The sequence below is a fragment of the Staurois parvus genome, unplaced genomic scaffold, assembly GCF_062004578.1.
Source record: "Staurois parvus isolate SC_StPar_1 unplaced genomic scaffold, SC_StPar_1.0 ptg000192l, whole genome shotgun sequence".
Classification (NCBI taxonomy): domain Eukaryota; kingdom Metazoa; phylum Chordata; class Amphibia; order Anura; family Ranidae; genus Staurois; species Staurois parvus.
The window spans coordinates 3,193,126-3,220,543 of NW_028317988.1; the positions used below are offsets into that span (position 1 = coordinate 3,193,126).

The 27,418-nt window shown below is 44.5% G+C and overlaps 1 protein-coding gene across 1 annotated transcript; it reads left to right on the forward strand.

Annotated features, from left to right (window-relative positions):
* The first annotated feature begins 7,907 nt into the window (after nucleotides 1-7,907).
* Nucleotides 7,908-26,703, forward strand: SLC30A1 (solute carrier family 30 member 1). The gene is made up of 2 exons (XM_089677800.1): nucleotides 7,908-8,799; nucleotides 24,791-26,703. Exons 1-2 carry the CDS (start codon nucleotides 8,196-8,198, stop codon nucleotides 25,669-25,671), a joined length of 1,485 nt encoding a protein of 494 aa, XP_089533926.1. The 5' UTR covers nucleotides 7,908-8,195; the 3' UTR covers nucleotides 25,672-26,703.
* Nucleotides 26,704-27,418: the final 715 nt, after the last annotated feature.

Genomic DNA, 27,418 nt, shown 5'->3' on the forward strand with positions numbered 1-27,418 from the left:
GGCCACGCGAAAAGCGACCGTTGCTGCGGTCCCACTATTGGTCAAGATTCAAATAATTCAAAACCGCGATTTTTCGACTGAAAAATCCTTCAGAATTTGACCTATGTATGGCCAGCCTTAATACTGTGTATTCATCCTGATGTATTAGCTTTGCAAAGTAAATGTTGCTTTTTACCGTGCAGGAAGTGTCAGTTCTGACTTTGCTCTTTTAAAACCCAAGGCACTGTTTCCCTTTGTGACAGTCATTTCCATGCATTGCAGCTAAGCTGTGGGCCGTAGAAACGTGGACAGAAACAGACGTGTTGCAGATTTCCACACCGTACCACAGTCTACCTAAAAGCCGCAATTAAAGCAGAACTAAACTCAGTGATTGAATTGTTTCCTAAAACAGTTACATTCGAGACATGCCGTGAACGACAACTATCACAGCTGCTTGTGCTCTCAACCGAACTGTCACGCCATCAAATGGCTGGTGGCAAAACTGATTACATGTGCAGCACCATGGCACCTGGAGGCTAAGATGGTGGCTTCCTTGAGTGTAAAAGAGAGGAGGGTTTTAAGTGTGAACTGGGCACATAGAAAACAATTGCTTTCTGTGGTCCCCTGCGGAGATCAGCGTTTTATCTAGCGAAGTGAAGGGAAATCTGCCCAATGGGACACGGGGGGGGGGGGCAAAAAAAAAGACCTGACGGGTTAGAACTATTCCTTAGTTTGAGTCACAGCTGTTAGGGCTCATTCACACTAGAGATACGGGGGGGGGGCAGTAAAACCCCGCAGTTGTGCCGTGCTTTTACCACCACCCATCCGCTACTCCCTATGGCAGTGCTTTGCTTCATGGCCATGGCAGGCATTATACCCCCTTCAAGTGAATGGGGCTGCCCTGCAAGTCTCCCAGCTACTACATGCAATGCACTTGGTTGCAGTGTGCTGGTGCAGCAATCAAGGGGTTAAAGCAGGTGGCAAGAAGGCAATACAATGCCTCCTCACCTCCTGTCACATGTTCTCTGAAGAGCGAGCTGAATGTGGATCACTCTTCAAAGATCAAAGTTAGTGTGAACAAGCCCTTATAGTCACAGATGGAGATTATTTTGTCATAATGAACAATTTTGCTCTCCAGGAAGTTTTGCCAAAGCGGAAACTTTTAGGCTCCATGCAACTCGTGTTTTTTTAAGCTCCTAGAAGCTATTATCAGCCTATTTTTTTTGCTGCTCCTAGAAGCTAAATAATGTTATCCTATGTGTCCATGCACACTGCTTTACCCTAGGTTCACACCTAAGCGCTTTCTGCCACATTGTGCGTTTTTCAGAAATGCAGTACAGTCCATTTAACATGATTTCCTATGGGACATGTTCACATCTCCGTGTTTTCAGCCGGTACATTTTTTGGAAAGGGTCAGGGACTTTTTTGAATGCAAAAAGTTGAGTTTTTGGTTCTATAGACTTCAGTGGAAACGCTGCTGAAAAGCATGTATTGCGATTTTGCTGTGTTTTTTTACGCATTTTGCATTTTAAATCTGCCTAGCAACAAGAAGAAAAAAATTTAAAAAAAAAATACAAAACACAGCAGAACTGAAAAAACAAAACGCATCAAAAACGTGTAAAGAATGCAAGTGCAAAAACGCAAAATGCAATGCAGAAATGCCTCAAACACAACCTGCATAAGTGTGAACCTAGAGTCAGGCTATTAGCATTTTTTGGGCTTCAGCGTCCAGAAGCAGAAAAAGTATTGTTTTTGTAGAGTTTTTTGGAGCTTTTTCCAGCAGAAAAAACAGCTAAATGCTCCTAAATGCTGCTAAACTCTACTAAAACACTCCTAACAGCTTTTTTCTAACTTTTTTTTTTCCTCAACATGTCCTGCAAAAACGCTAATAAAATGCTAACGCTCCTAAACGCTACTAGCGTCTGCTTGATCTACAGTTGCACATGTGACCAGCCATTTGATGGTTTGACAGTTCAGTTGGGAGCAAAAGCAAATGTGACCGTTATCATTCCTGGCATGCCTTGAATAGAACTGTTTTGGGAAGTAATTAAAGCGGAACTAAACTTTCCTATCCTTTTGCAGCTGGAACTTCTTTTATTACAACAGGCACATGTATAGCGCCGTCAATTTATGCAGCGCTTTACCTATATGTATATATATATATATATATATATTGTACATTCACATCAGTCCCTAACCCTCAAGGGGCGTACAATCTAAGGTCCTTAACATACATTCATTCATACTCATACTAGGGCCAATTTAGACAGGAGCCAATTAACCTACCAGCATGTCTTTGGAGTGTGGGAGGAAGCTGGAATACCTGGGCAACACGATACGCGCAATTTGGTTTGCTCAATAGCAGCGCGATTTGTCGCACGACAATTGAAGCAGAATCGCCCTGCGTTTTTAGATGCCACTGAAATGAATGGCACCTGAACACGCCGATGTGCGATTTAACATTTTAACAGCGCATTTTGAAATCATGGGCAGAATTGCGGTGATTCTGCCTGCAATTCACAATGCCTATATGTGAACGGAGCCTTAGTATGTTCTGAAACTGTTAAATCGATGAGTTTAGTACCGCTTTAAGCAGAAAATAGCTGCCACTTTTTAAAAGTATAATGGAGGCTATACATGGGTTGAATTCTGAATGATTTGGATATAAAGGCTATTGCTAGCGCTTTGTTAGCCATTTTTCCCAGCATTTATTTTAGCTTAAAAAAAATGGTGGTGTGCATGGAGCCTTAAAGCATTATAACCCCCCCAGTCACATCAAGCCTGACTTTTAAATTGTGCAAATTACAGTGAAGTCGCACGATTTCAAACGCCGGGTGAGATGCCGATTTCAGGTGCAATTTGCAAGACATCTGACAAAAATGTCTATGCAAATCGCACCAAAAGTAGTGCATGTACTACTTTAGAAATCAGTGCGGCTCTGACCAAGTCAAAGCCGCACCGATTTGACCGCTGTAATTGCAGACAATAGGGTACGACTTGGCATACGATTTGCAAGTCACATGGCATGCAAATCGCATACCAAGTTGCACCCAATGTGAGCGGGGTGTTAAACCCAAAACCAAAAATTTTATATATTACAGCATACCAATTACTATGTGTAATAGAATAAATCTGTGAAAGAAATAAAGTGAAAAGTAAAAAAAAAAAAAAGACTAATTATTAGATATGGTAGCTGCATATTTCTAGGCCTTTCTTCCTCTGTTTTCAGCTGTAATCTGGCCAGTAACACACCTCCTGTATTAGAGTGCCCCCACTCTGGATGAAGGCACCTTTGGACAGCAGCATTGTCAGTCTGGGGGGAGGGGAGTGTTAGATGTACTAGCAGATTTAAATACACTAACACACTGAAGCTGAACTCCAGCTTTTTATTTGCAGCAAACTTTTTTTTTTCCTATTGGGATAAAGGTTTTACATTAATGAAAGCTGATCATTGTAAGCACCCCTGCTAGTGTTAAATAGGTTGCCTCATCTCTGTAACTGATACATTCTGCTGAAAAGCTTGTTTTTTTGAAAAACAGACTTACTAGCCAGATCACAAGATGAAAATAGAAGAAAGAAGAAAGCCTAAAAAAAAAACTAATGCAGCCACCACATCGAAGAATTGGCAAGCTGCAATATAAAAAAAAGTTTGCTTTTGGGTTTAATACTGCTTTAAATTCCCTCACCGAGCTGTGTAGGTGGAATGCACTGTGATATACTTTGCTCTTTTTTTCTTTGAAGGGTGTGGGGTTTGGGGTGTATTTAGGGTAGATTATTTATTTGCTGTTCTTTATATTTATGTATTTTCCTCCTTCTTAGGGGTTTATGTCAATGGCTGATTTAGCCATTGCTGCATTTTCAATTTATCCACACGCAGCTGTGTTCGGATAAAAAAATGGAGCATTTGACATGAAAACATTGTGTTTGACTCACTTTGGCTGCACTTTATTTGGGCTCATTCACACTTGCTGTGGTCTCCGATGAGCAATCCACATTCAGAACGACGCTTTCAGATCAGCCGCATTCACTTGAAAGTAACAGTGGGTATAATTCCTGCTGTGGACACAAAGCAGGCCGTGGTATGTGTACACTCCTGGCTGCATCTGCAGCAAAAGGGGGGAACAGATGGGGGTGGTAAAAAAGTGGCTCATCAGTGGGGTTTTACCCCCATCAAAGACTAGAGTAAACAAAGGCTAGCTTCACACCTATGCAGTTTGCATTTGATCTGTTTCTGCAGTGCATTTTGAGTTTTTCCACATGCGTTTTTGCATTTTTTTCTTGTTGCTAGGCAGATTTAAAACACAAAATGCATCAAAAACGTGGCAAAAAAGCAGCAAAAACGCAGTATTTCCATTGAAGTCTATAGAACAAAAAACACAACTCTGACCCATAGGAAATTATGTTAAATGGACTGTAGCACCTTTCTGCAAAACGCTGCAGAAAACGGTTAGGTGTGAACCTAGGGTAACAGCTGAACCATAGAAAATACAGGTCAACATGCGCTCAATATTTACTTCTCAATTGAAGTCAATAGGATTTTGCTGACCTGTGCTTGATGTGTGTTCTAAATGCACAAGCAACCCAATGGAGCCCTTATACTTCTTTCACATGGGCAGCAGGCTCTAAGATCGTGGTTTAAAGTCAATTCATGGGTGTTCAGGAGGCAACACTGCCGTCTTTTTCAACGCCTGTTTTTTGACTCTTCAAGGGGATTTTATGTTGAAATACCGCCATAGCTATGTGGTGTGCTTCCATTGACTTTAATAGGTGTGATTGGCAGGTGTAGCGCCTACCAAACATGATGTGTCACGTTAAAACTAGTACGCTACCTCGCAAATGCGCTAATCTGATGTGTCCTTTTGGCAGCGAGGTAAACAAAACGTCGGTGTCTCCACAAAATCCTGTTTTTTCCCTTGGCCCTTTGCCCCTGTGAATGAGGCCTTAGTGTGTGGAGTGCTATTCAGAAGGAAATGAAAGGCAAAACAATGCACTAATGCATGAACGCATGCTTGTACAGGAAAGGGCTCATTCACACGGGCAGGAAAAATTCTGCGTTTAGATGAGCACAGCATATAGTTTTGTGAGCATCCCAACTCAGCACCATAGTAATCAATGAGCCCATACACACAGCCTCATCTACATGCAAAAATGTGCACTGTGCAAAAAACAAAGGACATGGCTACATCCAGGGCTGCACAGATATGCAAATTTTACACGCATGTATGCATAAACATATACGTGCATACTGTACATGTGTACTCATTCATTGGAATGAAAGAATTGTTTGCGTCTAAATGTGAGTACTTTAGGCGCACATTTTTTACGGGATCCTCTGCTAGCTCTGCCAGCAAGAACCATGTTCTGTGCAGAAAAACAAAAATGTCTAAATTGGCCCTAGTATGTGTATGTATGAATGTAAGTAATGCAGGCCATACATGGGTCGAATTCCAATTTTTTGGCCGAAAATCGAAAACGTTGTTCGCTCGATAATCCGATGGTGTCATCAATGATTTCGAAAATCGGCAGACTGAGTCATAAAGTTCACCCCATATAACAGGTGAAACTTCTGTTCCTTCCAGGTCACGGCTCAAGCGCATAGTCTTTTCAGAAAAACGATCGTACGATTTTACCATCGGGTCAAAAATTGGCTGTTTTTCACAAATTTTCCAACATGCCCGATCACCGAAAAGGAACCATGGAAATCGGCCGATGCCACTGACCCACTAACAGAGCGAAAATTGGCTGAGTATTGTTAGGTCCAATTTTCGGACAAAAAATCGGTTGAATTTCGACCCATGTATGGCCCACATTAGGGACCTTAGATTGTACGCCCCTTGAGGGTTAGGGACTGATGTGAATGTACAATATATATGTAAAGCGCTGCGTAAATTGACAGTGCTATATAAGTACCTGAAATAAATAAATATGCCTGTGAATGAGCCCTAAGTGAGCCCCCACACTATGTTGGCTTTTACATACAGTAATTGCTAATGTGAATGGGGCTTGAATTTTGCCCATCCCTAGTCACACAGGTCTGGTCAGGGTGCCCTTGCCATAGCAATGAATGGCTCCACCACAGCGCTGTTGCCATAGAAACAGAAGGCTCTGTCATGGCGCCTCTGCCATAGCCACTGTGGCTCAGCCAATGGCAACGCAGGTAGAGTCAGTCAAGCTCCGGTGTTAACAGAGCACTTTCTTCAGGTAATGGCGGCAGTTGCCTGGGCTACATGTTCTGTGTGCACTCGGGTAAGCAAGCGCCTACATTATGATGTGTGAATGGGCCCTCGGTTTCTCTAGTCACACAGTTCTGGTCAGGGCCCTTGTCTAGCAATGAATGGCTCCACCACAACACTATTGCCATAGAGACAGGCTCTGGTCCCGGTGCTGTTGCCATAGCCACTCTAGGCTCTGCCAATGGTGTCGCAGGTGGAGTCAGTCGGGCTTAGCAGTCACAGAGCACTTTCCTCAAGTAATAGCAGCCATTGCTGTGGCTACCAGCTGTGGGCCCGCTCTGGTAAATGAGCCCCACAGCCTTTTGTGTTTTAATGCAGACATGTTTATGTAAAGGCTAGAATGAATGGCCCTCAGTTTTGCCCATCCCTAGTCACACAGGTCTGGTCAGGGTGCCCTTGTCTAGCAATGAATAGCTCCACCACAGCGCTGTTGCCATAGAGACAGAAGGCTCTGTCATGGCGCCTCTGCCATAGCCACTGTGGCTCAGCCAATGGCAACGCAGGTAGAGTCAGTCAAGCTCCGGAGTTAACTGAGCACTTTCTTCAGGTAATGGCGCCAGTTGCCTGGGCTACATGTTCTGTGTGCACTTGGGTAAGCAAGCGCCTACATTATGATGTTTTAACGTGTGAATGGGCCCTCGGTTTCTCTAGTCACACAGGTCTGGTCAGGGTGCCCTTGTCTAGCAATGAATGGCTCCACCACAGCGCTGTTGTAGAGACAGAAGGCTCTGTCACAGCGCTGTTGCCTTAGCCACTAAAGGCTCAGCCAATGGCATCACATGAAGAGTCAGTCAGGCTCCAGCGGAAACAGAACGCTGTCCTCAGATAATGGCGGCAGTTGCCATGGCTACGAATTGTGTGTGTACTCGGGTCATGCTATGGTGTGTTTTATCGCACACTTGCTTATGTAACGCTTAGTGTGAATGGGCCCTCAGTTTTCCTAGTCACACAGGTCTGGTCATGGTGCCCTTGCCATAGTAATGAATGGCTCCACCAGAGCACTGTTGCCTTACAGAAAGAAGGCTCTGGTTACAGCACTGTTGCCATAGCCACTGCAGGCGCGGTCACTGGCATTGCAGCAAGAGTCAATCAGGTTCTGGTGGCAATAGAACGCATTCCTCAGGTAATGGCGGCCATTGCTGTGGCTACAAGCTGTGGGCCCACTCTGGTAGATTAGCTCCCACACTATGGTGTGTTTTAATGGCTAGTAGAGAATGGGTCCTCAGTCTCTCATCACACAGGTCTGATCAGTGTGACCTTGCCATCGCATTCAACGGCTCCACCAAAGTGCTGTTGCCATAGAGACAAATAGCTCTGATCACTGCGCTGTTGCCATAGCCAACATGGGCTCAGCCAATGGGTCGCAGCTAGTCAGTATCAGCGCTGATAACGCTTTCCTCAGGTAATGGCGGCCATTGCTCTGACTATTCAGGTAAGTGAGCCCCCACACTATGGTGTGCTTTTAGTGTAATCACATTTAGTGTGAATGGGCCCTCAGTTTCTCTAGTCACACAGGTCTGGTCAGGGTGCCCTTGCCATAGCAATGAATAGCTCCACCACAGCGCTGTTGCCGTAGAGACAGAAGGCTCTGGTCAGGGCGCCGTTGCCATAGCCACCGCGGGTTCGGCCAATGGCGTCGCGGCAAGAGTCAGTCAGGCTCCAGCGGCAACCGAGCGCCGTCCTCAGGTAATGGCGGCCGTTGCCGTGGCTACAGGCTGTGCACGCACTCCGTCACGTCCCCTCCCCTGCTTGGCCAATGGCAGGCGGGCGTCAGCGGCTGGGCGGGGCTCCTCAGCTCGCTCCGTGTGGAAAAGACGGTTTCGGGTGCAAAAGTTTGTATTATTTTCCTCCTCCGGACGTCAGAGATGCCCAGTGAGGGAGAAGCCGCTGCTGCCGCCGGTCTCCGGCCTGTTCTCCTCTCCGCAGCCTCCGTTCCTCTATCCCCCGACCTTTGCCCCGAACGCGGGCTGATAAGACGCCGAGATGTGGGAGTCCAACCGAGTGCGGCTGCTATGTATGCTCGGCCTGACCTTCGTCTTCTTCGTGGTGGAGGTGGTCATCAGCCGGCTGACCGGCTCCCTGGCCATGCTCTCCGACTCCTTCCACATGCTGTCCGATGTCATCGCCCTGGTGGTCGGCCTGATCGCCGTGCGCTTCGCCCAGAAGACCCGCTCCACCGACAAGAACACCTTCGGCTGGATCCGGGCCGGGGTGATGGGCGCTCTGGTCAACGCCATCTTCCTCACCGCCCTCTGCTTCACCATCGTGCTGGAGGCCATCGAGCGCTTCACCGAGCCGCAGGCCATCGAGCAGCCGCTGGTGGTGATGGGGGTCGGGGCCGGCGGGCTGCTCATTAACCTAATCGGCCTGTGTATGTTCCGGGACAGCGCCGGGGCCGCCCACGGGCACTCGCACGGAGGAGGAGGCGGAGGAGGAGGACACGGGCACGCGCACGGGGGGAAGAAGAACCGGAGCCGGGGGGAGAGATCGGCCGGAGAGGGGGCCGCCCTGGACCGGGAGGAGACCAACAACCTGGTGGAGAACTGGGCCAACGGACCTGCCGTGGAGGTGGTGCCGGGAAAGCACGGTGAGGAGGACTGTAGAGTGGCAGCATAGCAATGTGCCTGTGTGAAAAGCCTCAGGTGGAAGCTGATCCTCATCCCTACTACTTCTACAGCAATGTGCTTGAGTGAGAAGCCTCTGGTGGAAGCTGATCCCTACTACTTGGACCACAATGACAAACCTGTCTTCACTTACTGGCACACCTATGAGAATGACAGCTGTCATCTGAAGCTTCTCACATGGGCACCTTGCTGTGACAGGTTCTCTTTCATCTCCTGTAATGTCATGAAAAGGACAGCAGGAGGGAAGTGTGAGGTGTCACCTGTCTCACTGTCCCTGGAAAGTTGTTCCCAGCCATAGATCGCTAAGGGGGGCAGAGAAGCCACCTCCTGTTTCCATGGCATCACCCTAGAAACCCCATTGGGTCACATTTGCTAGCCAAGCGAGGCCGTTGTGGCCCTCTCTAGTGATCCGGTCACTGGTAAGTTGTCCCTAGCAATAGATCACTAAGGAGGGCAGAGAAACCACCTCCTGTTTCCATGGCTTCACCCTAGAAATCCAATCGGGTCACATTTGCCAGCCAAGCCAGGCCATTGTGGCCCTCTCTAGTGATCTGTCACTGGTAAGTTGTCCCTAGCAATAGATCACTAAACAGGGCAGAGAAGCCACCTCCTGTTTTCATGGCATCACCCTGAAAAAAACCTTTGTAAGTGTTGCCTTCTATAGCGATCCTGTTGGCTAGTTGTCCCCAGTGGTGGGATTTGCAAGTGTGACAGGGGCCTTACACTTCCCTCTGTGCTTCTAGTCCCTGGTGTTTCAATGGAATAGTCATCGAAATATTGGTCTACAGGGCCACCATTGGGGTGACTTAATTCCATTGGGATATTAGGGAGTGGGAGGACTGAGCTAACAGGCCGCAATGGGGTAGGTGCAGGGCAAGCACAGTGAGGATGACTGTAAGTGTCATAGATGACAACACAGCCATGCGCCTCTGTTAAATGCCATCGATGGAAGCTGCTCTTGATCTTTGCTACATCTAGTGCAATGACTTCCTATGTGTCCACTTAGCCAGACACCTATGAGAGTGACAGCTGTCATCTGAAGCTTCTCACATGGGCATCTTGATTTCCTGGAATTCTCATTGAAAAGGACAGCAGGTGATAAGTGTGAGGTGTCACTTGTCACACTGTCCCTTGTAACTTGTCCCCAGCGATAGATCATTAAAGAGGGCAGAGAAACCACCGCCTGTTTCCATGGCGTCACCCTGGAAATGCTGTTGGCAGTATTGCCCTCTATAGCAATCCTGTTGCTGGTGAGCTTTTCCCAGTGGTGGGATTTGCAAGTGGTACACTTCCCTCTGTGCTGGTCTTTCCTGGATAAAGACCTCCAAATACTCAGCACAACAGTCCTATGTGATCTGTGCTTCTGGTCCCTGGTGTTTCAGTGGAAATGGTCCTCCAAATAGAGCTCTATGAGACCACCATTTTGAATTAATCCCACTGAGATATTAGAGAGCGGTAGGACAGAACTAACGGGCCGCAGTGGGGGTGGTGCTGGGCAAGCACAGTGAGGAAGACCACAGGCCTTATAAGTGACAACACAGCAATATCCACGTGTGAAATGCCAATGATGGAAGCTGCTCCTGACTTCTACTTGAAGAGCAATGACATCACTTGTGTTCACTTAGCCAGACACGAGAATGACAGTTGTCATCAGAAGCTTCTCACATGGGCACCTTGCTGTGACAGGTTCTCTTTTTGATTTCCTGGAATGATCATTGAAAAGCACAGCAGGAGGGAAGTGTGAGGTGTCGCCTGTCACACTGCCCCTGGTAAGTTGTCCTTAGCAATAGATCACTAAAGAGGGCAGAGAAACCATGGCCTGTTTCTATGAAGCACCCTGGAATTGCCGTAGTTAGCCAGGCGATGGCGTTTTCGCACTCTATAGCAATCCTGTTGCTAGCGAGTTGTCCCCAGCAGTGGGATTTACAAGTGTGACACGGGCCTTACATTTGTTCTGAAAATACTCGGCACAATGGTACCATGTGATCAGTGCTTCCAGTCCTGTTGTTTCATTGTCCTCAAAATAGCGGTTTACGGGACCACCATTGTGGTGACTTCAGTCCATTGAGATATTGGGGAGCAGGAGGACTGAGCTAATGGTATACCGTGGAGGTAATTCCAGGCAGGCACAGTGATGACTACAGGTGTCATAGGTGACAACACAGCAATGTGCCCATGTGAAATGTCATCAATGGAAGCTGTGCTTGATCCCTGCTACTTCTAGAGCAATGACATCTCATAGGCTCTCTTATCCATTCTACTCTGAATGACAGCTGTCATCTGAAGTTTCTCACATTGGCACCTTGCTGTGACAGGTTCTCTTTTGATTTATTGGGTTCATTGAAAAGTACAGCAGGAGGTAAATGTGAGATGTCACACTGTTTGCTGATAAGTTGTCCGCAGCAGTAGATTGCTAAAGAGGGCAGAAAAACCAGCGCCCGTCTCCACGGCATCACCCTGAAAATGCTGTTCGCAGGTGAGGCCAGTGTTGCCCTCTGTAGCGATCCCATTGCTGGCAAATTGTCTCTACCAGCAGCATTTGCAAGTGTGATCCATGATAAGGAACTCAGATACTCAGCACAACAGTACAATGTGATTAGTACTTTAGTCCCTGGTGTTTCAGTAGAAATAGTCCTCGAAATAGATGTCTACGGGTCCACCATTGTAGTGACCAGGGGTGGACTGACTATTTGTAAACTCGGGCACTGCCCGAGGGCCCAGGGTCAGTAGGGGGCCCCATGAGATGCCCCTGGTACCTTTCTCATAGGCTTTTTTGAGTTTGGGCAAGGACACAGGGGCCCCACGATCCCCTATTGCCTGGGGGCCCCATGAGTTGTCAGTCTGCCCCTGGTAGTGACCTTGATTCCATTGCGATTATGGTGTACCAGAGGATTGAGCCAACAGTACCACCAGAATTTTCAGACTGCTGTACTGGGTAATAGCAAAACAGGAACAGGACATGCATCTAAAGATTAGGCAAAGGATGGTGGAATGTAACACTGCCGTCAACTGTGTGCTGACAGCCAGCAGCTGTAGCTGTCAGACTATCTGAATAGTGGCTACAGCTGATGGGCCGCAGTCATTGTTCGGCTGACTTTTTCCGCCTGGCTCCTTTTTATTTTAATAATATATATATTTTCAATCTAGATTTGTTGAGATGTCAGCAGACCCTCAGAAATTTGGTTCACAGGGATGGGTTGAAATTTGGGCTATGTATGGCCAGCTTACCTCCCGCAGTCCATCTAAAGAGAATTCCTGGAGCTCTGGCTTAACCCAGCTTAGTGATCTCTGGAAACCTATCCCATTTAAATGCTTTGAGATAGTCGGGTTTCCCTGAACCAGTTTACAATTAGATAGTGTGGTCTCCTAGTGCTGCCAACAGTTGTGTGGTGTGAGGGGCTACCTGATTGGATACGAATTGAATGGGTTGTTTAGGTAGGCCTGTTCTAAGATGACACAAACAGTCTGATTGCAGTCTTCTTTTGATTTACTGAAATGATATAATATGAGGATGTACTTTTTTTTTTTTTTTGTCTTAGGCAGGCCTTTTAAATGTTATATTACTATATATGTAAACTACAGTTCATCATTTGACCGAGTATGTCGGAGCTTTGGGTTTCCATGCCACTCCCTTGTCCATTCACAGAACACCTTGTATTCTCTGAATGATCCACAAAATACAAGGGGTTCTGTGAATGGACAAGAGAAAAGGGGGTGTATAAACTATAGTGCAGCTTCTTTGTGTGAGAGCTGTACATCTGGCATCATAGACAATGGAGGTGACATTCTATACATCTCATGAAAATTAACTATTTTCTACACATTATAAAAAAACAAACCAAACCAAAAATCCTGTTAATGTATGCAGCTCTGATTGGTCTCCGATAATCACATTTTAAAGGATAAGTTCACCTTTTCTAAAAAAAAAAATAAGTAAATGCACATTTTTTGCAGGTAAAAAAAAAGCGCATTTATATAATTTAGTAGGCGCCTGTAAAGCTATGAATCAGCAGATTGTGGGCGCAATCTCAGACTCCTACAGATTTAGTGTAAGATGTCTGCTCATACGTTTGTTCAGGCAGATAGTTACTGAATGACAGGAAGACCCAATGAACTACTAGAGCCCTGGTAGTATATTGAGAACTACAAAACTGTCAGACGAAAAGGCTTGTCAGTACCTGTAGTTCATTCATTCACAGAACTCTGTGAATGAATGATGCAGCTTTGTGAGTGGAGCTCTGCATGGCTGCTCTCTTTTCGAATTGTGACCAGGTGCAGAGAGAAGATCTCTGGCCCACTGTCACAATAAGGCTACGTTCACACTAGCGTTGTGTGCAGGGGGCAGAGAGGCGTTTGGGAAGCGTTTTTACCGCTTCCCAAACGCCTCTGCCAATTCTGCACATTACAGCACATGGTGCTGTTCTAACGGGAGCGTTTGCATCGCGTTGCGTCACGGCAAAACGGACGCCTCTGGTTGAGTCAGGAGGCGTTGAAGCCTCCTATTCTAGTCTATGGTGCCGGCGTTTGCAGTGCGGTTGCGAGGCGTTTGCGGAGCGGTAACACCATTCAAACTGCATTATAGGCGTTTGTATGGCGTTTTTAATGCTCGGCAACTTCCGCTAAACCGCGCATGCAGCGTTTGCCGAGCGTTAAAAACCGCTCCGCAAACGCTGGACCAACGCTTGCCAAACGCTATAGGGGCATTTGGCAAGCGTTGGTAAAACAGCCAAGTGTGAACGAGCCCTAAGGCTCCATGCACTCTGGCTCCTGAAGCTGTTATCAGCATTTTTCTTCCCTGCTCCTAGAAGCTAAAAAGTGTTATCCTATGTGTCCATGCACACTATTTTAGTCAAGTAGCATTTTTCATTCTTCAGCATTTAGGAGCAGTCAAAAAAATTGTTTTTGAGGAGGTTTTTTTGGAGTGTTTTTCCGACAGAGAATGCTCCTAAAACACTCCTAATAGCTTTTGTTTCTAATTTTTTTTTTTTTTTTTTTCCCCCACATATTCTGTAAAAATGCTCTTAAACATTACTACAAGCTGGCACAAAAAGCCATTATCAGCGTTTTTCATCCAGCTTTTTTTTCTAGCGTCTTTTGAGCTTATTAATGGTAGTGTGCATGGAGCCTGAGAAGTGCTATCAGGGATAGGTTGCAGGAGCGGAACATATTACATGTTCCCAAAGGTGAACTTATCGTAGGCTAAGGCTACTTTCACACTGAGGAATTTTTTTTAGTGTTTTTGCATTTTAAAAAAAAAAAAACTCAAGAAAAACTCTTTCTTATGTATGTGAATGTATATCTATGTATGTCTTCACACTGAGGCGTTGCGCTGCGGTGTAAAAACTCCTGCTTGCAGCATCTTTGGGGCATGTTTGGTGAGTTAAAACAAACGCCCCAAAAATGCCTCTTCCCATTGAAATCAATAAAAAAAACTCAAGCGCCTGAAAAACGAATCGGAGAAGCATTTTTGGTGCAGTTTTTAAGTCGCATGCCCTTTAAAACCGCTCAGAAGGCATGGTAAAATTGCCTATGCGTTTTTGCTGTGTTTTTGCGGCAGATCAGTGTGAAAGTAGCCTAAGGGTCCTTTATCATAGCTGACTTGATGGAATACACTGTAAAATGGGTTTTAGAAAAGGCTGCTTTTCAGAGAATTCCAGCCTGATGAGGACTTCAAAGGTAGCGTCTCACTGAGTGCCTGTAGGAAGTGTGATATTTACTGAGGTCACACAGTGGCTGATCCTTTTTTCAATGTGCTGATGTCAGCATTTTCTATCACAAGTCCCTCCAGATAAGCAACTCAAATTTGACACCACAGCTATTGGCATGTTTGACACCTAGTCTTCTCTAAAAATCTTTGTGTGAATATTCCCTTCCCTTACTGTATAGAGATGGCTTCACTTTCTAAAGCTTTAGGGGTTTTTTTTGTTTTTCCTTTTTACACACCGAAATGTCAATGACATTTTTGGTTGCAAATAGTAACACTGGCAATTACCATTTAACCTATTTATTCAACTGGTGAACTTTGACAGAACGTACTGAGTAAATTTAATAATATTGTGATCCGATAGAATCTCATCAAAAACTTGTGAAACAATCTGATAGAAAAAGTTGAGATTTCCTGCTGCATTTAGTGGTTATAATTTGTCCTTTTTGGTGGTTCGAAAATAGTAGTGTTGTTTTTGTCCTTTTTTTTTTTTTTTTTGTTTTTTTTTTTTTTTGTTTGTTTTTTTTGTTAAAGGGGATATGTTTTTGTTGCTGGGCAGAATTAAAATGCAAAGTGTGGCAAAAACGCATTACATGCATTTCAGCAGCATCTTCATTGAACTCTATCAAAAACACTGCTTTTTGCATTTAAAGTCCCTGACCCGTTCCAAAAATGCAGCAGCTCAAAAATGCATAGATGTGAACATGTCCCATAGGAAAACATGAAATGGACTGTAGTATGTTTTTGCAAAAAGCAATAAAAAAAACACATTGGTGTGAACTGGGCCTAAGGCCTCAGGCACACAGGCTGTTTTTAAAAATGCTCCTCCTCTTGGCAGCAGTGTTTTATCAGCAGTAAAAAAAAAAAAAAAAAAAAGCGCCTGACGCTTGTTAAAGTGACTAACGCTTTACAAGCGTTTAGGTGTGTCTACAGGCGTCAAGTGTTTGGCCGTTTTTTAATAATTTATTCTGCCCATTGAAATGAATTGACGCTAAATGTGCCTAGTGTTAACATGCGTTTAGATGCGTTATTTTCTGCCAAAATGCTGCTGCTCCTGGATGCACTGGCCCTGGGTTTTTCTCCTGCTAGTAAACACTACTGCTACTAAAAGTTTCTAAATGTCTGTGTGCATGGACACATAGGATAACAAGGAGGAGCGTTTGGAAGCAGTAAAAAAAAAAAAAAAAAAAAAAAAAAAATCGCCTAACGCTGTTAAAGTGGCTGCAAAAACGCCGTGTGTGCATGAGACCTAAGGGGCTCTTCTTGGATGGTAACAGATTGAATGTACTAATTGTCTTGGGGCTATAGGAACAAACACCTGGAAGGTGACCTTTGTAAGCTTGGGGAGAACGTTGAAGTTTCATGCAGGTAGTGATTGTGGTAGGAATTGGATCCAAGACCCCAGCACTTGAGAGGAAAACCACCCAGAATTTGGCCATCCTGATTAAAGTGTATCTAAACTTAAAGTCAAATTCCAGGGAAAGGAATGGGCTCCATTACAGTTGGCTTAACCTGCACTGCAAGGGTCAAATGCTCATTTAGGTCTAATGTGGGCATAAAAAGCAGTTTTACATATCCAATCGTCTGCTTCAGCAGACTTCCCCAGTCTCCCTGCAGCCTCTTCTTTTCTATGCTTTGGCAGTCGTAGGCGCTCTGATGTCCTAAAGTCCCAAGTCAGAGACCGTAGCTACATAGCTCATTGATATCGCTACGTTTTAGAAATGTAATTGATCCGTTTTTATTCTGTCATGAAACGTGTATAGTACTGTCTTTTGATGCTGTTTGTCATTCTCTAAATATTCTGTTTGTTCCTTAAGTATGCATATGATCATCTGTCTTCGGTTACACAACGTTTGTTCAAGCATTAGTCATTATACAGGTATTCTTCTACAGAAGCCGTGTGCAGAATTGAGGAGAGTGCAGAAAGCAAGGAGTGTGCAAAAAAAACAAGGAGTAACCTATTGGGCTTTTCCTTGTGTCATTCAGTAAAATGAGAATGTATAAAGCTGAACTCCAAGCTAGCCAATAGGAAACCACCTCCCTTTTTTTTTTTTTTTTCCCCTCTCACCCTGCACTGTAGTAAACATAATCTATTTAAAGTGGAACTTTACCTGTAACAACGTGATATAATAAAAAATGTTCTGTAACAAGGAACATACATTCCACATTAATAATTATGCCACCAAAATCAGTGTGTGCTGTAAATTTCCTCCAGCATTGCTCCTGTTTCTTCTTGCTGGAGGTTGCCATTTTGCTAAAGCCCAGAGCCCCTGAACAGCAGTAAATCATAAATGACAATCCTGGCATTCGAGGAATGCAACTGTTTTTTTGAAACTGGTTGAGGACACAAGCAAATGGGACCGTTTGCAACTAAACCCATCGATTAAAACAACCTGTGTCATAGCTGATCACATGTTCAGCACCATGACAGTTGCAGATCAAACAGAAGCAGGTTCCTTGGCTGTAAAGGATAGGAGGGTTTAATTCCACTTGAAGGTCTGGTTCTCACTAGTGTATTTTTAGTGCTTTTTGCAGAAACGCACTACAGTCCATTTTAAATGGTTTCTTATGGGACATGTTCACATCTGTGCGTTTTTGAGCCACTGCATTTTTGGAAAGGGTCAAGGACTTTTTTCAATGTGAAATGTTGCATTTTTGATTCAATAGACTTCAATGGAGATGCTGCTGAAAATGCATGTAGTGTATTTTTGATGTGTTTTTTAATCTGCCCAGCTACAAGTTAGGCTTACCGGTAACTCCTTTTCTGCGAGTCTTCCAGGACAGCCCCTTGAGATGTAGAGCTACTCCCTCGGGGACAGGAAACGCGTAATCCCAACTCCTTAAAGGCGGACCTCCAGGCCTCCATCCTCAGTTTTACTTGAGAACCACTGGAAGACACTGAGAGACATAAACACTTAAGTAGCCAAATATACATTACTTGTACATTGTTGGGGTGGGAAATCAAGGCTGTCCTGGAAGACTTGCAGAAAAGGAGTTACCGGTAAGCCTGACTCTCTGGTTTTCTCCCAGCGTCTTCCAGGACAGCCCCTTGAGACGATAATCAAGAACCTGCCCGCTAGGGTGGGGCCACTGCCTGGAGGACCTTGCGCCCAAATACCTGATCTTTACTTGAAAGGAGATCCAGGCAATAATGCTTCACAAAGGTAGAGAAGCTGGACCTGGTGGCCGCCTTACAGAGAAGGACTATATCCTGAGACCTATGAAAGGAGGAGGACACCTTGGGGAGTAACCCTGGATCTGTTTTGAGCACAACCCTTTCTTCAAAAGCAGTCAGGGCTCCCTAATGGAAAGTGCCTGTAACTCACTTACCCTACGGGCTGACGTGATTGTTACAAAAAAAAAACAAAAACGTTTTTTAAAGTAGAAAATGTTATAAGACTTTTTTCCAGAGGTTCAAAGGGACGGAGGACCAAGGCCTTTAGGACCAAAGACAGATCCCAAACTGAACAAGACCTGACCTTCACTGGTCTGGACTTGGAGACAGCCCTGGAAAAATCTATGACAAAGGGATCTTGCTGCAGGGAGACCTGAAGGAAAGTGCTAAAGGCTGAAGCCTGCACTTTTAAGGTGCTGATTGAGAGCCCCTGATCTTCCCCTTCTTGAAAGTAATCCAAAACTGCTGGAATGTCTGGAGGGCCCCGCCACTTACCTAGCAACCAGGAGTTGAATCTCTTCCAGACCTTAGCTCTAGTTACTGGTTTACAGCAGTTAACCAAAGTTTTTATTATGGTGTCTGAAAACCCCTGAGCTTTGAGGAGTTGTTCTTCAGAAACCACACAGGTTCTGATCTGAGGATGTAGAACAGGACCTTGAGAGATCAGATCCTCCCTTTCTGGAAGTGGGAATGGGGGAGCCGAGGTAAGGCTCTGCAGCAGAGAAAACCAGGGTCTCTTTGGCCAGAATGGTGCTATCAGAATGAGATCTGTCTTTCAAACTTCTGCAGGACCGCTGGGGTCAGTTTCACTGGAGGGAGTGCGTAAGAGGTTGGAATCCCACATTCTCGTCAAGGCGTCCACCCCCAAGGCCCGCTCTCGCAGATTTAGGGAACAGAATCGGCTGACCTTCCTGTTGTCCTGGGAAGCAAAGAGATTGGCCTCCGGCATGCCCCACCTGAGAGTTATGCTTGAGAACATCTCTTGGTTGAGTCATTAATCGTGACTGACTGGATGCCGATTTAAAAAGTCTGCCAGGGAGTTTTGTGTCCCTTTTCAGATGAACAGCAGAAACCGAAAGCAAGTTTAGCTTGGCCCAGGATAGAATGCTGCCTGCAATCACCTGCAGAGAGGAGCTTTGTGTGTTCCCTTGCTTGCTGATATACACCACTGTAGCCATATGTTTGACCGGATCTGCAGGTGACGGTCCAATAGCTCCTCTTCGAAGGCATCAAATGCCCTTTGGACTTCTAGAAACTCTCTCTGATTTGAGGAGCTCTTGAGACTCCTTCCGAGACCACAACCCCTGGGCCGCTGTGTTGCCTAGATGGGCTCCCCAACCATAACTGCTGGCATCGGTTGTAATAATAAGCGGAGAAGGAGGGTTCCACTCCAGACTTCTGACCAGATTGACTTCCTTCCGCCACCACCAGCGGGACCTCTTGACGCTGGACGGGAACTGGACTGCCAGATCTAAAGTAGATCTGTCCCTGTTCCAAATTTTCAGACAAAAAGCCTGAAGAGGCCGCTGGTGGAATCTTGCTCATGGGACTGCTGGGAAACATGAAGCCCTTGAAATCTTCCTTATTGACACCGACAGGTTGCATTGCAACTCTGCTAGCATCTGATCTATCTTGAGAAATTTTTCCCGAGGAAGAAAGAGAGATATTTTTTTTTTTTTTTTTTTTTTTTTTCCTTCACCGAAGAAATTTCGTATCCCAGATAGGTCACTTTCTGGGAAGGAGTTACAGATGACTTGTCCTGTTTTTGAGCCAGCCCAGGCTCCGAAGGAAATCCTGAGCAAACCTGCAGATCTTCTGCCAACTGTTGGTGAGATTTGGCCACGAAGAGAAGATCATCCAGATAAGGATCGATGGTAATAGACCTCATCTCTATTGGAACTAAGGCCTCCGCAAGCGCCTTTTGTAAAAATTCTTGGTGCTGAGGCTAGCCCAAAGGGTAAAGAATGTTCTTTACAGAGAATATCGTTTCCATCCTGAAGTGCTTGTACCTCAGTGATCATTTTAAGGGGCGCAGGTTTAAGATCAGGCGAAACTTGCCCGAAGGCTTCCCCACTACAAACACATTGGAATAACATCCCTTCCCCTGCTCGCTCTTAGGGATTTGAACTAGTACCTGCTGGTCCACTAAGTCTCCAGTTAGGCCACACAGACCTTGTGTCCTGTTTTGGTCCTTGGGAAGGTTGGTTACCAGGAATCTGGTGGGGGGGACGGAGTCTAACCTGTACCCCCCCCCCCTTTCTATCAGGTCCAGAATATAGGGGTTCGGGGAGATTGAAGCCCACTGAGGGAGAAGGGCGTCTCAGTGGGAGGAAGACTGGGGACCTTAGCCATTGAGGCTTGGAGGGGCCTTGAGGAGGATTGAATAGAATCCCCTCTTTCCCCTGAATCATCAGAGGGGTGAGAATAAAATTATATATTTTAATTTTTTTTTTTTTTTTTGGCAAGTGACCACGTTGCATTAATTAAAATAAACAAAAACGTTTCCTCATTTAGTGTGATCATGTGGTACTTGGCAGTACCATGCTGTCTGGAATCATACTGGTCACAACATTACTATTCTGTGTTCTCTGTTCTCATGCTCTTTGGGACCATAACATGTATGGGGACCATCCCCTGCAGCCCAGCATTGATGGATTCACTCTGGTGTGTGTGTGTGTGTGTGTGTGTGTGTGTGTGTGTGTGTCAGTACACAACTGTGTACAGTAGTGCACAGCATTATAAAAAAAAAACATGCCCCTTATTTTGTTAGGCAGCCCTTTCCAGTGATTGAGTTTCCCTAATGCAATTCGTATTAATGGGCTGCATGGTTCCCTTTAACACTCTGCAAAACTGTGAACCCAGCCTTAAATTTCATATATTCTTTATCACGTTAATGTCATTTTGAAAGGGAATTTCAGACTTTAAAGTCTGCGGCTTTCATTAAAAAGTATTTTAACTTGCTCAAGGTTCTTGGGGAACTGGATGACTGTGCTCTGTTTTGTGTCACTTGTGCTCCTGTGTTGTCATGTTAACATGTGGGGACCATAAGCCGCTATGAGGACTCTCATTTCATAGGGATGGTCCACTGTTGTCACCTTGAGAGAGCCTGCCCGGGCCAATGATGTTCAGGTGTTCCTGCAATGTGCATGTAGTTCAGCAGTAAGTTGTCTGTATTGGCTTGCATTTTTATATTGGAAAAATCATTGTCCCATTTGACAGTATTATAAATGAGCACATCTGTGTAATTAGTGAGGCTGTGTTTGCGGTAGCAGCTGTGTCCTCGGTTTGTACATTGATTTTTCAGTATGCTTCGGGGGCTTCCATGATACGGCAGAGCTCGAAGGATTGCCAAGGAACACACAGTCAAGTCTTAACTGCCAAGAATGTTCCGGTCAATTCTTTGGTAATGGTTTGCCTTGTATAACAGTTTCCTAGTTGGTGTTTCCCTTCTTGGCATCTTGTGGAAACCCATACTTCTGATTAAATGTGCCACCACAGTAAAAGTAATTGGTGAATTAGTTATTCTACTGGAAAATATCTAGAAATCTAAAACGTGTTTTTTATTGCCCACACATGAAATACTAAACCTATCGTGGTCCCTGTACTTGGGATGTATTGGGGGGGGGGGGGGGGGTTAGGGGCATGTCCTATTTCCAGCTCTTCTATTGATTGGCTACACCATAGTGACAGAATCGCTAAAATTCAGCTGCCACTTTCCCTATGGATGGCACTCCTTTTATTGGGTAAAACCTGTGTAATCTTGAGGGAGTAGGACCAAATAAACACCTCACTGATTTGTATGAGGGAGGCAGGAAATCCATACCTTCTCCCCAGAATATTATGGCCAATTTTTGGGGGGGGGGGGGGTTGGGGCATACACAACTCCCGGTGATCTTTAGGCATTTTGCACATGAGCTTAAGTTTTTTTTTTTTTTTTTTTTTGTTAAAAAAAGCTAAAAACTGCAAACGTGAAAAATCATGGCTGAACGCTGAAAAACTCAAGGTTTTTAACGTGACTTTTCACAGCTAACGAGTTATTAAAACACCCCATGTGCATGGAGCCTTTGAATTGAGATGCTCAGACAAGAGATCTGCTGGCTAAATGTAGCCTGTAGACATAGCAGGGCTATGGGTACATTGAACCTGGCCAATTAGTACTTCTAATTAGCAGTGGCTGCTATCGCTGCTTTGTACATACTGCTGGCCATGACTGTTGGTCCACACCTACCAGCAAGGAGATTTGCTGACTTGTGCCAGAGGCTGCCCTAGGTTGCCCGTCTGAATGAGCCCTAAAGTAACCTCTACCTCCTGTCTGGGCTAGCAATGACAGCCAGAGATCTGATGGTTTGTTTTAAAAGTTTCTCCAGCTTTGGTGAGACTGGGGAAGATTTACTAAAACTGGTGCAGCTGTGTTTGATAGCCAATCGGCTTCTAACTTCAGCTTGTTCAGTTAAAGGATAAATTTACCTTTCAACAAAAAATATTAAATGCACATTTTTTTTTTTTTTTTTTACCTGCAAAAATAAAAAAATGTGCATTTTATTTTTTGTTTATGAAGCCTCTAAAGGCTGACCTGTCAATATATCTGCTTGATCGTACATCCCCTACAAGGAAGCAGATACTGGCAGGAAGGCTATATGAACTACCACGGAGCTGTGGGACGCCATGGTAGTTAATTGAAAACGACAAGCCGACAGCCGCAAAGGCTGCCGGGACTTGCAGTGGTCCCATTCACAGAATGCCGTGAATGAATGTCTCGTTTGTGCTCCTGTGTTGTCAAGTTTTCTTTAAATTGTGACAGCTCGCAAGCAGGGAGGAAATCCCCCGGACACCCCAATCTACTTGACAGGACACCATGCATGAGCAATCCCTAACAGTTCAAGCTGAAAAAACAGATTTTCTAAAACCAATCATTTTGGCTTATTCTCTTAAACAAATGGTCGGACTCCCAGTCTCCCCTCAAAGCTTGTACCTTGGCAGGTGGGAATTGTACTAGTGTCCTTTTTTAGTTTTATATCTAAAGTTTTTTTTTTTTTTGTAGGGCAATTACTTCCGATAAGCCCGTGCCAAATGACAGGCTGTAATATCAAAGGACCATTTCCTCGAAATATCTGTTGAGGTGCTAGCTGACAAGTGTAGAGCACATATTTTATTTCAGATGATTTATATAGTTTAACAAATCATATTTGGCAGTGGATGTGAATTGGAGCTTGTGCCTTTTCCAGGCAGCGATAATGGAATGTACATGGCTGATTATCCTTCTCCCTCCCCTGGCCATCTGTCATAGGGAGATTTGTGGATGTCATCAGTTTTATTAGAACTTCTGCAGAAACTTTTTTTTTTTTTTTTCATTGGATTCATTAGCAAATGTAAAATCTCAAACTGGCTTTGTTGGCTATAGTCCAGTTTCCAGTGCAGGACAAATGCCAGTCGACCAAAATCAACATCTGACTGACAAGATGACACGGTGCGTGCCCGCTGATCAGGACCCCTCCCTCCCAGCTAGTTTAGTGGTACTTTATTTTGCAGCTCCCACTATTCTACCTGGCCGGCCTGTATAAGTGCAGCTCATGCTCCTTCCACTGCCTCATCCTGCTGTCAGCAAGGTCAGTTTATAGGGGACTAGGAGCTGTATGGGGAGGAAGGTCATGGCTCCTGTCGGCGGCGTTATCCCTTCTAGGAAAGCAGGGGTATAATGAGGGGGGATGGGAGGCTTTATGATTCATTACTGCTATGGCTAGTCATAGTGACTATCTTTAAACATTATACCACCAGTGATACCTATTAGAGAAAGGGATTAAAGCGTGTGCGTGCGTGCGTGTGTGTGTGTGTGTGTGTCTCTGCTGTGTGGGGGAAGGAGAAGCTGTTCATGTGTCTGCTGTGGGTGGATAAGACTTGCATACATCAAGTCATGCTGCATTGTTCCTGGCTTCTAGATATTGGGAATACATATATAGTTCTTATTTCACCCATCTGCTATACGCATTATAAAGTCGAATGACAGCCAGAACTTGACAGTTAACAATTTCTTGAATGGCATATGTCCGAAATGGGCAGCTCTAGGACCTGACATTGGTAAGACTGCATTCACACATGGGAGTTTTGAATCTTGGGCAGAATCGCTGCGATTTCAAAGCACTGCTAAAATGAAAATCGCGGAACCACATGTTCAGGTGTTACCACTTTAATGGCATTTGGAAACACGGTATGTTCCTGCTGTTGAGAAATCGCTCTGCAGTTGGGGCGAATCGCATCACTTGAAGCGTGTCATCCATCAAAGGTTCCTGAACTTGTTTTGGGTGACATGCTTTGCATGATACGATTTGCCCCAATTTCAGCACAATTTATCGCATGACAATCATGGCAGAACCGCACCGTGCTTTCAGGTGCCGTTAAGGGTCTGTTCACACTAGAATGCAGTGTGGGAGAGCCGCAGTTCTACGGGGCTTCCTGCACCACATTCTGATCACAATGCCCTTGCAATCTTCTGCGGGGGGAAGTTTGCACTTTTCATGTTAAATACATTTTAATTACAGATAGTAATTCAACAAAACAGGTACCCCACCAAGGGAACAAGAGAAGTGCTAATTATAGATTCAAAAAACATGCAATGCTCCAGTAAAACATTTTTTTTCTAAGTTATAACTTCCTGTGTTTTCTTATTGGTTACTTTGTTCCCTGCTATTAGTGTGGACTACACAACAACCCTGTGCCCCCCTCATGTTATTGGGAAAGGAAGATGGGGGCATTTTCTGTAGTCCTATCCTAGGGTGACAGAACCATAGACATAGTACAGTGAGTGCTGTCAGCCTACGACAGGAGGTGTGTTACTGGCAGGATCACAAGTCATGATAAAGGCAGATGGAAAAGCCAGAGCAAGTTTAAAAAAAAAAAAAAAAGTTTAAGGACTTGTCAGATACAATGTACTACATTTTTGTTTGGTTTTACGCTTTTATATTTGTGGTAGACTTTTTTTTTTTTTTTTTTTTTCTGCACGTAACCCAGGTAATTGAATTCTGTTTGAGATTTTTGCAAAAGCAAGCAACTAATCTTTTGTTTCTTTTATTCCTAATAGATGCTTTGGCAGACAAAGTGGAACACAGACTGAATGGGAATGTTGTGCAAAACAACTTGGTAGAAATTCATGAAGATGGTTCTCAACTCAACATGCGAGGAGTTTTCTTACATGTTCTTGGAGATGCATTGGGTTCTGTTATTGTGGTCGTCAATGCTTTAATATTTTATATGGTTTTTAACCCCTGTCCGCCCAATGGGCAATGCTACAACCCTTGTGTGCACGACCACTGCGATGACCATCCAGATTTGAATCACACCTCAGCATCACTCAACGATAGTGCAGAACACCCACAGGTTACGATCGCTGGACCTTGTTGGGTCCTGTACCTTGATCCTTCTTTGTGTGTGATCATGGTGTGTATATTGTTGTACACAACCTATCCACTCCTCAAAGAGTCTGCTCTTATCCTTCTACAAACAGTCCCTAAACAAATTGACATCTCCTCCCTGAAACAAAAGCTCAAAAACCTGGAGGGTGTGGAAGCTGTCCATGAGCTGCACGTTTGGCAGTTGGCTGAAAGCCGAATCATTGCCACCGCTCATATAAAATGCCACGATCCCACTGCTTACATGGATGTGGCCAAGCGGATTAAGGACTTCTTCCATGATGAAGGAATCCATGCCACAACCATCCAGCCGGAATTTTCCAGCGTAGAGTCTGGTTCTAGAATATCCCTTTGTGAACTCTCTTGTAGAACTCAGTGCGCTCCCAAACAGTGCTGCGGCAACCCGGAAAAGAACATGGCGGCACGAAAGTCCAGCAGTGGAGCAGCTATCTTGGGAATGATCAGCGAATCTCCTGAGCACAAAACCAAGAGGACTTTGGCTTCTGAGAAGCCTGTTGATGAACTTAAAATAGATGTAGACACTGCTATCTGAACAGCTTTTGCCAATTTAAACCAATGGCTACAGCCAGGGGAAGACACAAAGGGAAGTATGGTTTCTTCAAATGACAGGCTTCCCACAACTGCAGTTTGGCAATATTGATCTATTGGCACGACTGTACACATAGACTAGTTTTTTTTTTTTGTTTTTTTTTTTTTTCCATTTGCTTTTTGTTCACACTATGTGTTGTCATAACAACAGTTGCAGTGTTTTGATTATATAAATATAAGAAATGTCAATGTTACATTTTATTTTACTTTTTCATCCAGGACATTTGCAATGCTAAAATCCTCCTAGCTATGGCTGTGTCATTATGTATTTTTATTTCTTGGGATTTCCACCTTCAGATGACTTTTTTTTTTTTTTTTTTTTTTTTTTTTTTCTGTGACGTGCCACAAAAAAAAAAAAAAAATGGTACATTTCCACAGCAGTACATGCACATTACCTCTGCTGTAATTAACACATTCCAGTGAACTCCTACCTTCCTGCGTTGAAAGACAGTGCTGTCTTTTCTGCACTGAAATCCCAAGTAGTATTGTCAAACCTGCCTGAGCTCTTCTCTGCAGGACTACAGAACACCTTCCCCTCTGCTCTCCATAAGAGTGGAATTGTGTAGTTCTGAAGTCTTCAGTGCAACAGAAGTAGCATTATCAGCCAACGACAGGAAGTTAGGTGTTCAGTGGCTTTCTGGAAGATCAGTAGGTTTTTTTTTTTTTTTGTTTTTTTTTTCTTGCAGTGTTTGGAAAGAAAAAAAAAATGGGAAATGTGCATGATTTACTAAAGGGTTTGTGTGGTGTTTGTGTGTGTTGTTTTTTTACATTTTGACTTGACACACAGTTGCACTACATATTGTCTATCCTTATCTGATTGTCTCCTTTGCCATGTGATGCCACAACTTTTGCTCGCCGAATAATAAGGAACACTACAGGGAAAGCACAGCAGATTGGGTCGTCCCAGGTAGCAAAATTAAATACTTCGGCTTGAGTAAGGTGCATGGCCTGGAAAGCACAGGTCAAATCAAGAAATGGGGCAGATGTTAAAAGGCAGTCAAAACCTTCTTTTTTTTTTTTTTTTTTTTTTTTTTTCTTTCTTCTTTTTTCCCCCTAGGTCTCTGTAACCAATTGAAATCTTTATTCTTGTTCTGGACTGTAGAAATAACACTTGGAGACTGATCAAATGCCATGAATTATTTTATTTATTTTTGCTTTTTACATCCGTCACAATGTGTTGTCAAAGGTCCAGGACTGTGTGTACATGGCAATACATTTCCTCTGAAGGTGAAACCCTGTAATAACTCCTCTTTGTATTTAGAATTGAATTTCAGGTGAATTTGCTAATGACACAGTTGTAATACGTGTAAGTGAACTGTTTTACTGATTGGGAATTCTGTGAAGCCAGTCATGTGCTGCACCCTCTTCCTCAGCAGCAGTCAGGAAGGTACGTGATGATTCCTGGCTCATATTTACAGATTGCTCTGTAGTCTGCCTGCTCATTGCACAATGAATCAGTGGGCAAGCTGGAGGAGGAGAGTTCACGTGGGGGGGGGGAGTACTTGCACAGCTATCGCAAGAATGGCTGAGCAGAATCTTGGAAAGGCCCCAATATAAATGCATTTCAACTGTATGTTTAGCCGTTTGCCTGTAGTTCCCTTTTTAGACCTCTTGTCAGACTGTTGTCTCTTGTCTGGAGATTGAGGAGCTTTTAAATCCCAGGTCATTCCTTTTGTCTTGGGGATGAGGGA

Coding starts and splice junctions, on each gene's coding strand:
- SLC30A1 (XM_089677800.1), top strand. CDS start 8,196: ATGTGGGAGTCCAACCGAGTGCGGCTGCTATGTATGCTCGGCCTGACC. Junction 8,800..24,790: donor GGTGGTGCCGGGAAAGCACG/GTGAGGAGGACT, acceptor TATTCCTAATAG/ATGCTTTGGCAGACAAAGTG.